Raw genomic sequence first — 10,704 nt, 5'->3', positions numbered from 1 at the left:
TTGTCATTTGTAATCATCAAAATTAAACGAAATAAACATTTGAAATATATGAGTTTGTATGTAATGTATGAATATAATATACAAGTTTCACTTTTTAAATAGAATTACTGAAATCAATCTACTTTTTCATGATATTCTAATTTTGTGACCAGCACCTGTATATGATCCCTCGGTGAGAGATTACAAAGATAATCAAACGGTTCAAAACTCACGGAAGAATACTGTGCCGCTCGCTCAGGTCCTCGCGCGGAGCCCTGCGCGACAGTACAAAACACGACTATAACGGCAAGCGGTGCAGCTTTGTAGTTTACCAAAGTCATACTAAAACATCACAACTTCTTACATATGTAAGGCTCTCTGGATTATAAGGCACACTGTTGTTTTTTGAGAAAATTGAAGGCTTTTAAATGCGCCTTATAGTCCGGAAAATACAGTAATGCTGTTACTTAGGTCTGTGTCTAAGTGTTCATTAGCAGAATATGTCATAAACTAGTGGACATTTTTAAATAAAACTTTTGGAAAAGAATCATTGCATCGACAACTACAACTGATTCATTTTTCTGAGTCAATCCCATTTAAGATGACTGATTTAAGATGAGTGATCTTAACAAACCCAGAAATGGCTCTAAGTCAGCTGATTTCACAAACACCATTTCCGAGGTTTGACCAAAATGTCTATAACTCTGCCATTTCTTAGCATAAGATGAAAACTCTGGCGTGAAAAATGACAGGCGATATGCATTCCTTCAAGAAATGCTAGGCCTTTAAGTATACAGATTTTTGAAAAAGTAGTTTTAAAAATGTATTTTAGACTGTTCACCAGGAGACACATCTTTTTGCGTTAAAATCTCAAAGTCCAACTTCAAAAAAATAAAAAGGGAGCCTTACCAGAATTATTCCTAACCCGAAGGCTTTTCTCAGTGTCAGTCACATGACCCTAGCTGCCCAGAGAAGACACTCGTGACCTGCTAAAAACACTGTTTTGCTTTCCCATCAGACACAGGATATTTGTATCAACAGGGGAGGACAGCACGCTGAGACATCCTGAATGCTGCAAACCCCAACAGATGTTGTGGCTTCACTCTTATAAACAGTTGCATCAGCTTCTCTGTTGAAAAGAAAAAAAGATAAAAAACCACAATTTCTAGGGTTTTCTTCCTTTAATAACACTGTACATGTTGCCCAGACTTTTGAATGGCCCCTTCTTTCATTTACACAGAGTTATATATACACATAATTGTGCTTTCGAAACACCGCTTTATACCAGCACTTAAGGTAATCCTCAATGAACTGATCTATAATCTGCTACTTAAGCATAAGTACCCTGCAGGGTGACGGTGCACTCATGAAGATGAAACCAGGAGGAGCCGCGCATCAGAAGTTGTGATGTCAGCACTGGTGATGAGCTTTAATGAGCACTGTATGTTGGGGGAATCACACCAGTGTCAGGTTATTTATGTGCTAAAAGCTAAGTGGAGTTTAGGCCCGTGATCAATGTTAAGTGGCCCTTCATCTCGAATAAAAAGTATGCCTCATTAATTAGATGACACAGCAGGATGTTTTCAGTAAATGATACCATCTGCAATCGGCACACATCCACTCCTGTTATGCGTGGATAATTTAGTGTCTGGTGTATTTACAGTAGACTTTTGTGGCGCTCGCTATGTGCACGTAGCAATTAATAAAGCAGTTTATGGAGCAGAGAGAACTGAATGGAGGCAGGCTAATTTCATTATGTAAACGCAGAGGTCCCTGTGTAAACCAATCACGTCTAAGGATTGAATGTCTCATCGTTTAAAAGCTTAACAGACAAGAAGCTCCTCTCATTTCTTACAGACGTAAGGTTATTTAATCCTGCCAGGTTCTGTTGTTTGTCCTCATGTTTGGCGCCCGTAACGACACTCCGAGTTTCTGCAGGAAGTAACAATGAATCCAATCAATATATACCGACGCACTTTACCCAAGCTCATCTGTTTTATCCCCTGTGCTTTGTCACTTCTTAGCTTTTCAATTTTACAGTAATTTTAGTTCCAACAACATCTGACTTTAATAACACACCTCCCTAAAAGTATATCCAATCATTCAGTTTCAGTAACACACTAGAGGGAATCTAATAAAACCTTCAAAGAAAAACATTTAGGTAGAACTGCATTCAAATCTATGCAGCGGATCCAGTCAGTGAGGTCATCTCTGTGGTAAGTGGTGAGCTGTTCGGGGGTTTGATTTTTGTCAGCTGTGACTAACAGTGATTCAGGGAAGCATGTTTAATGATTCAAAGGTTGACTGGAAGAACTACAACTCCCTGCAGTGTTTTTCTTTTTTTTTCCATAGTATTTAAAATCCTACAGCCCTACTCCTATCATTTAAATGAATTAGGCGTTATATGACTTTTCCAGATTTGCCCATTAACCCTGTTTGCTGACTTGCCTGGCCCTAATAGCTGTCCTAGATTGTGGTTTGTGCATGCCGGTCAAATGATACTGTGTGCTGAAAATGGAGAAGCACAGATGACATCATAATCACACCCCTGAGCAATGCAGAAAAGGACTTAAAGGGATATTTCAGGTCTTATGAAGTGGAATTCTGTAGAAAGGTTACGAACAATTAATATCTTACCTGTTGAAGATAGCTCTTTAAACAACCTCAATTTGGAGAATCAGAGTTTATTTCTGACCAAATTGTTAGGCTGACCTCTAGTTTGAGGGAGACTGAGACCAAAGTAGATTGCTGCTGCTGTAAAACAGAAATATGGTATTCGTACAGGAAGTGCCTCAAGTGTTACCAGTAGCACAAGCTAATGCTGCTATTTTCACTACCAAATGACCATCATAATCTATGTGAATAACCTTGTAATACAAAACTGGTGGCAATGTAAAAGTTTATAAAATGCATGAACTGCAATGAAATTATTGACATCAGAGATAGGATGACAACCATCCACTTTGGTCTTTGCCCCCCATGGACTAGCTATTAGCACATGAATCCAGTCAGAATTAAGGGGCTAGCATTTCTTGAAGGAATACATATCATTCCAGAGTTTTAAATTAGGATCATTTCTTGATGAGAAGGAACAAAGCTGTATCTGTCTTGGTCAAACCTTAAAACTAACAGGACCTAATGCAATATTGTGAGCTCTTGTGACACATGTTTGTGCTCGGATTATGTGTTGAGGATGACTCTTAACTCACTAAACTTTAGCTCAGTATCTATAAATATAACAAAGGTATAGCCATTTTTGTGTTGGATACTGACGACTAGCTGTTGTAGCAAAATTGACTCTAATAGTAAAGCAGTTGCAGCGGTACATCTATTGATTTCTGTCTGAGAATTTTATTACTGTTCAGTGGTTCATGAGATATTTTGCTAACAGACAGACAGGCTTGACTACAGTAGTAAATAGTCATTTTTTAAAACAGATCTCACACAATCAGTGTTTGGAGGTTAGGTTGTGGTTGACCCTTAGATACAAGCAAATCAAACTTTAGATCCAAAACAGCAAAAATGTTTGAGTTCTAGCCATCTTTGTTTTTGCTAAAGTTCCTAAGCTGTGGCGGTTATCTCAAATTGGATTGATTAATCTGTTGTAGGTGAACATCCAATGACTGCTTTCAGAGAGTTTCATTAAAATTCGTCCTCTGGTTCATTAGATATTTTACTAACAGGCAAGCCAACGAACACACAGACGTGGGCTAAAACATTATCGTCCTTTTACCTTTTTGAACTGTTTGTTCAGAAAGCTGCCTGCACCAGGTAAGATATTAATTTCCAGAGAACCCATAATACCATTGAAGGCTTGAAAATATCTGAACTACTGCTTTAAAAGTGCACTCTGGTAGGTGTTTTTGTCTCGTGTGTTGACTCTGATTTGATATAACCCTGCTGAAGCCAAATTGAGCAATGTCCCATGAATTCAGCCTTAGAAAAAAATTCATTATCTCTCCCATTCATCATCACAGTGTTGTGCTCGGTCTGACGGGTGGCTAAAACTCAGCAAGGGAGAGATCTGCACAGATGCTGAGAGCCTCCAGTCTAAAGAGGAGAGCCGTCCTCTCACCTTGCACAGACAGAAATGAGGTTACTCCTGAGTTGGCGGCAGAACAAAGCCCTCCAACAGCTGCTTGATAATGTGTAACCATTCATTACATTGTGCCTCATGTCTCAGGTCTGGCCTATGTCGCTGCCTGGAGAGCCCCCTTCTTTACTTACTTGCATGAAGTCATTACATAAGAAAGAGTTGCACAAGCTTAACTCCACATCCATCACTGTTTGTTAATGATTATTTCATTCATGTATTATGCAGAACCTGGGTCTCCTCTGGAACGTAATCTAATATTTTGCAATCTGAAACTAAACTTTTAGGTGGCTGGTTATACTAAGTTATTCAGGTAGTTGTGTTAATGTTATGTTTTGCCTAAAAAGCAGTTTTGTATGTATTTGCACGCAACAGGAAACCATTTCTGTTAAGTCAGCTGTGCATTCGTATCACATTATGACCAGAGGTTTACCAAAGTAAAATATGTGATGCAACCAAGAGAACTCAGTTCATTCTGCTTTCTTTCATTTTCTGTTACTTAACTAGATCCAGTTAAAACATATTTACACAGAGCACTTTATGCCTCCTTCAGAAGGATAAACACAGCGTCTCACTTTGGTTTAGGCTCCCACTTCGGCTAAATGGTTTTAGGTTGTTTGAGAAGGGATGATAAGCTGTAATGCGGCACAGCATTGTTCACCCTGGCAACGTGGGCTGCATTTGAGAAACGTCTGCTTCTGCCAGAAAGAAGCGTTGCAGACTCACAGTGTGTTCAGTTATGTCAGATGTTGGACACAGAACGCCACGGACACTTAAGTACTGAAAATGGAAGCTGAGACATTTTAAATCAACCTTTGTGATTCTCAGAAATAAGTTTCTTGGAATTATACTTTTCTTTAGATGCCTGTTTCTTTAAAAAGAGTTCAGCTGTTCCAGAAATTTTAATTTTTGTTTTAACTCTATCAGACAGTAAGAGAAGTAACTGTATTTTGCTATTCATCTGAAACACAGCCTATGATTTACATCCCAAATAAATAATCAAGAGGGGCACATAAAGTTCAGCTTGTTCCATCTTGTGGATTGTAGTTCGATTACCTGAGAAAGAAAAAAAACAAGCCGTGGCTTTGTGTGTGACGCTACCTGAAAGGTGTGTTCTTTTCTTCTCCAGGTAAGTAGAATACAAAGAGCCCACTGTCTGATGCTTGACCAAGCCGAGGATTAGTGCCTAACTGCTTCCTCTGCAGTTACTCACCAAGTTGGCGGCTGTGTCCGCTTCCCACCACTATCACCACTGCTGCATGCTCGCACAAAACATTGCCCTGCCATGTGTCCAGAAAACAATGCAACACAGTGCAACAACAGAGACGGCACAGTGGTGTTGGATGACTTGTCTTTGTGATGCTGTGAAAGGCGGATGCTGCAGTTTCAGGGCACGATAACAAAAGGTGAAACCCAAAAGCCTGAAAGTAGAGTTTGGAAGTGGGTGTGCTTGGAAATTGTGTTTAGCTTTGCCCGTCTGTGAGAGGTTAAGAGTGCTTCTACAAGACACCCAAACTCTGTGCTCTTTCCGTATCATGCGGTTTGGAATAAGTTATTGATTATTTGGAAGATGTGCCCTTAAAGCATGATGACTAATAGGCACCAGGTGGCTCCAGCTAAGACTTGGAAGAGGAGGGCCCATGTGTTAACGTCTACTTCTGGGATTTTACCTTTCATTAAAAGTGTCTCCTGTGAGGAGAAGCTTATGGGGCCCGGCAGATCAATTTTACACAGAGGGCCTTCTGGCAGGTTAATCCTTCCCTGCCCCCAAGATGGATGCTTCCTTGATAAGAACATCTCCTGAAATTGAAGAAATAGTCACAATTACTCAGACAAGACAATCACGTTGCAAGTAAAAAGAAATAAAATAAAAAGAAATTGCATTGTCGCAGTAAATGCGGTGGGAATGCTGAATGATGAAAATTTGCTGAAGAAGCTGAAACTGTGTTATTATAGCTATACAAAGCAGAACACTATTGACAAGCACAACACCAGCTAAAAGCTAAAAGGCACAAAAAGCTTGCTAAAAACTAAAAGAAGCAAAACACTAATTAAAAGCCAAAAGTAGCAAAACACTAGCTAAAAGTAGCAAAAAACTTGCTAAAAGTTAAAAGTAGCAAAGGGCTAGCTAAAAGTTAAATGTTACAAAACTGTAGCTAGAAGCTAAAAGTATCACAACACTAAAATAAAAGCATTAAAATGAAAGCTAAAAGCTGCAAAAATGTTAGTAAAAATCTAAAAACAGTAAAAAACTAGCTAAAAGCTAAAATAGCCAATTGGTAGATAAAAGCAGCAAAAGGCTAGCTAGAAGATAAAAGTAGCAAAAGGCTAGCTAAAAGCTAAAGCAGCAAAAGAGTAGAAAAACTCCAAAATAGCACACAAAGACACAAAATGAGCCAGCGTGCCAAATAAGATGTCATGTTTTTGAAGGAATTTAAGAGGTATTTCTGTAAGAAAAATATATGAAAATAAAGTTAAATATATTAAAAATATACATATAATAAAAAGCAAAAGTCACATCACCCACCTCTTGAATGAGCTGAAAGTTTTGATCTATAAATTGGCTAAAACAGCACAAAGTATGCAGAAGTAGCTAGAAGGCAAAAAAAAAAAAAACATACGGAAAACTAAATAAGCAGGAAACACAAAAAGCCTTAGTATAGGTTTGTAACGGGAAACATTTCCCTGTATGAACGCGTGCTCCTCACCTGCGTGTCCAACAGCAGGGGCTGCTCCTGCCCTCCTCTCAGCCAGCCGCCGTTGCCAAGGTTTCCGTGTACGCGCTACCTGCACGAGCGGAGCCGCGCCACTGTCAGTGCCAGACATGGCGGCGGAGCTGCAACCCGAGTGGATTTCTGCTCTCCCGTCTTCCTGGAGATACGGGGTGACTCGGGACGGACGGGTCTTCTTCCTCAAGTAAATATGCCTTATGAACGACGCGCTTTACGCCCATCCACTCGTGTGGGCTCGGAACAAAGTCAACGCTTTTTTTTTTAAATGTACGCTTGTGAAAATGTATCCCCCCTCTTCTCTCTGTGTTTCTCGCTCCTTCTCTCTCTCTCAACAGCGAAGAAGCCAAGAGTTCGACCTGGCTGCATCCAGTGAGCGGAGAGGCAATTCTAACCGGACACAGAAAAACTCCAGGTAAATGTGTCCCTCGGCTGTCAAGTTTCTGTTGTCTTCAGCGTCTCTCTCTCTCTCTCTCTCTCTGCCACGGGCGCCGCCGTCATGTGTCCTTGTTGTTGTTGTTGCCGCCGCCTCTGCTCTAAAACCCGACTCTTCCCACGCCGCGAGAACTGGGAAGCTCTGGCATTCACGGCCGTGTGGCTATTTTGGCTGTGTAAAGTGAGCCCCCTTCGTGCCCACCACGGGGCTCGTGTCCCCCCCCCCCCCCCCACACACACACACACACACACGCGAGCCTCCTTCCTCCTCCGGGCTGGTCAAGTCGGTGAAGTTGACGCCAGCCGAACGTAACTCGAGAACTTGTGCTGCGTTCACGGCGCTGACTTCGCGGTCGTTTTCGTTTCAGCTCCAGGAACCGTCCGGTGACGCTTTGTTTCGTGGATGTTTTTGTTTGACACGGTGTTCGCTCGCCGGGGCTGATCGAACTGAGCCAGCTAACCACCGAGCTCTTGTAGTAAACACCAAGGCTCCTGTTGATTGTGCCTGCGCGCTGGCTCGGGTTGGCTGCAGAACCTACAGAATTCTGTTCGCACGCCGCAATCCTGTGCACAAACAGCGAATTACATGGTGGAATTAGCCCCCGCAGTGCATGGAGCTGCTAATGTTACCATGCAAGTGACATAATGCGTTCAGCAGCGGTCGCCTGTCAACTTCAGCCTGCAAGCATCTTCACAAATGTTCCTCCCAACAAAGCTGCAGCTGTTTTCATAATAACTTGCTGTGCGATAGCTTTTTTAATACCTTTTTGTGTTATTCTTTCAGGAAAACAAAAGGTTTACAACCAATTAATGGGAAAAATAATAACTTTAAGTTATCTGCAAGGTAATAATTAAGTATTTCCGATTGATTTGGGTTAGTTTGCAGGCTACAATCTAAGTAAATGACAGGGCAATTTAAAAAGCTGGAATCACTTTAAAGCTTTTTGTTTGTATGAACCATTCTTTCTTGGACCTTTCCTACATATGAATGGTTTAAAGCCATAATAGCTGTCAAAATATGCAATTTTTTAATGTTTTTGATTGGATTTTTATGCTTTTAACATGATTTCTACATCATTAAAAGATGTTGTGGGGGTTAATGTAACTCAAACTCATCAGGGTTTTTGTAAGATTTGTGTAGAAAGTAAGCAAATAACCCTCGCCTTTGTTGATCAGTTTCAGAAATTCTCCCGTTAGAGTTCAGAATATCCCTGCATGGCTCATTTAAGTCTGATCTTAGCCCCCTTTACCTTTAACACTCTCCACCTGCTCGATTTCCTCCCTCAGAATGACTATTCCTGTCGACTTTCGTCCTCACAGTTTTTCGTCATCGTTTCTTTTCAGGAGAAGAAGAACTTCTCCTTTTCTCTTTCCGCCTTGCGTCTCTGACTCCACCGTTCCCCTTCTGACTCTGTTTACATCTGGGGATTATTTTACCGACCTGATATCCGTCCCGCACCTAGAACTGTCCGAAGTGAACTTGTCAGTGTTCGATTGTATCTGCTGAATTCGCTCATTTATTGTGAGTTATGTTGTAGTTCTGGTAGTGAATTGTGCGTATTTATTGGTTATTTTTATCATGAATGATACAAATACAAATAATCAAATTAAAAACATTAAAAATTGACAGATAATATGGGTTTACAAAAACTATACAGAAAGAAAGTAAGCATAATAACTTCACTTCTGCAGGGCTGGGTCTTAAAAATACATTTTCCAATTTAAATCACTCTTTATTTTATTCATACAGCATCAGTTTATGGAATCCGGAGATCAAATCTTTAATATATGACTGACTATTTTCAACATTTGAAGCTTAACCCCCATAAGTCTCACATGACAACACAAATCCTTTTTCTGTTTCATATTTGGGCAAAACTGGTACCGTAGCTGGCACACACGAGCCAAATTCCCACTGCAATGATTTCCAAATCAAATCAAATTGGGATTTTGTGAATCAGAATTAAACTGTTTTTGGGAAAACAGGAGAAAAGGCTCACCGAACACACAACCTGCGTGGTCTGGAGGTATTTTGCAGAGGGGAATTAGGTTGTTTAGTACACCGGCTGACTCGCCGTGACATCATTATTTTCATTCATCTCTCCCCTGTCGACTCGGAGTAAGTCAGAGATCCAGCGTTTCACAGTAATTGCAGCTGTTGCTTTGCACTTGTCATTCAGAGCATTGTGTTGCCCAGTTAAGTTTTTGAACAAATTAGCTGCGTTTCCCTCTGTTGTAGGAGCGTACATAGTGTTGTGTGAGGCAGATTTATCTCCTAGATCAGTCATAGAAAAAAAACACTTGACTTTTCCTTATATAACAGGCAATAGAAGAAGAAGTAGCATGGCGTGATAAGGTAATTTGCTCAACACTGAGCTTCTTGTGGTGTGCCTATTATCAATTCAGCCTTAAACATTTAAAAAACGGGATTAGACTTTCCCAGAGCTCGATGGAAGTAGGACTGAAACGTGGCAGGAAATAATTAATAAGTAATTGATGTGTCTTTTACGTCCCCTCCCCCCAAGAAAACCAGCTCAATGTCCCTCGATTTGCATCGTTTTGTTGTAATGATATGCTTCTATTTGTGTGTGACAATAAATGAAATAACCGAGATTTGGACAGCTGCTGGGGCGAAACAAGAGTGCCAGTTTAAAATGTTTGTTCTCATTTCATTATTCGTCATCCACACTTAGTGAAGGAAATTAGACAGATAACTTAATGTTGAGGAGAATAACATGTGGCAACCCCTTAAGAGACTTGTGATCTCTTCAGATGGTTTAATTTTAGAACTTGCAGTGCCAAAAAAAAAAAAAAATTCAGTCTTGTTATCTTCTGTGGCGTAAAAGCTGCAAACGTTCAAAACTGACATGTTGGAACCACCAGGCTTGAATATTTTATTTTACTTTTTATCTTGACATGATTGAAACTGAACCCATTTTATTAGCAGCTGCAGTTTTTGTTTATTTTTTAAAAATTTTTTGTAAAATACATGTTTGTGTATCTTCCTGTGTTGAATTGTCAGCTGGGAATTAACATCCTTTAATAAATACCAACAGAAAACGCACGTTATTCCCATAGGTTTGTGTTCACATGCTGTTCATTTTTCCTCACAGACCTACCCACTGGATGGGAAGAGGGATTTACCTTCGAGGGAGCACGGTGCTTTATCAAGTGAGTTGAACAACCTTCTACAAGGCCCGCACCTATCCCCATCTTTGACTCCACACGTGTTTTAAGATGTAATAGTAAGAATAAAGAAATCAGCGTTTTTCCACTGTTGGCACACCAGCTTAATGTTTTGATTTTAAACAGAAAAGTATTCATTTCTACTTCAGTGACCTCAGAGGTATGAAACATTCAATCAATCTCCTGTTGCCTCTGAAAGTTTGGACGGTGTTAGCAGTAAATATCGAAAGGCTGTAAAAGCAGAACCTTTACTCCCTTTTCCTTTGCTAGAGGCTGTCACAA

General features: G+C 40.3%; 1 protein-coding gene and 1 long non-coding RNA gene across 6 annotated transcripts in view; one reads left to right on the top strand and one right to left on the bottom strand.

The window, feature by feature from the left end:
• LOC108230059 overlaps window positions 1–6,915 on the bottom strand; it is a 19,017-nt gene extending 12,102 nt beyond the window's left edge. The window contains exons 1-2 of the long non-coding RNA XR_001808340.3: window positions 6,781–6,915; window positions 5,743–5,872 (exon numbers count right to left, since the gene is read on the bottom strand). This is a non-coding gene — a long non-coding RNA (uncharacterized LOC108230059). The remainder of the gene's footprint in view (window positions 1–5,742; window positions 5,873–6,780) is intronic.
• plekha5 (pleckstrin homology domain containing, family A member 5) overlaps window positions 6,871–10,704 on the top strand; it is a 78,534-nt gene continuing 74,700 nt past the window's right edge. For all 5 annotated transcript variants that reach the window (XM_025003606.2, XM_037978137.1, XM_025003605.2 and 2 more), the window contains exons 1-3: window positions 6,871–6,988; window positions 7,140–7,216; window positions 10,350–10,407. In XM_025003606.2, coding sequence (XP_024859374.1) covers window positions 6,897–6,988; window positions 7,140–7,216; window positions 10,350–10,407 — 227 coding nt within the window. In that variant the 5' untranslated portion in view covers window positions 6,871–6,896. The remainder of the gene's footprint in view (window positions 6,989–7,139; window positions 7,217–10,349; window positions 10,408–10,704) is intronic.

Source organism: Kryptolebias marmoratus, linkage group LG11, assembly GCF_001649575.2.
Source record: "Kryptolebias marmoratus isolate JLee-2015 linkage group LG11, ASM164957v2, whole genome shotgun sequence".
Taxonomy (NCBI): domain Eukaryota; kingdom Metazoa; phylum Chordata; class Actinopteri; order Cyprinodontiformes; family Rivulidae; genus Kryptolebias; species Kryptolebias marmoratus.
This window is presented reverse-complemented; position numbering and strand designations above follow the sequence as displayed.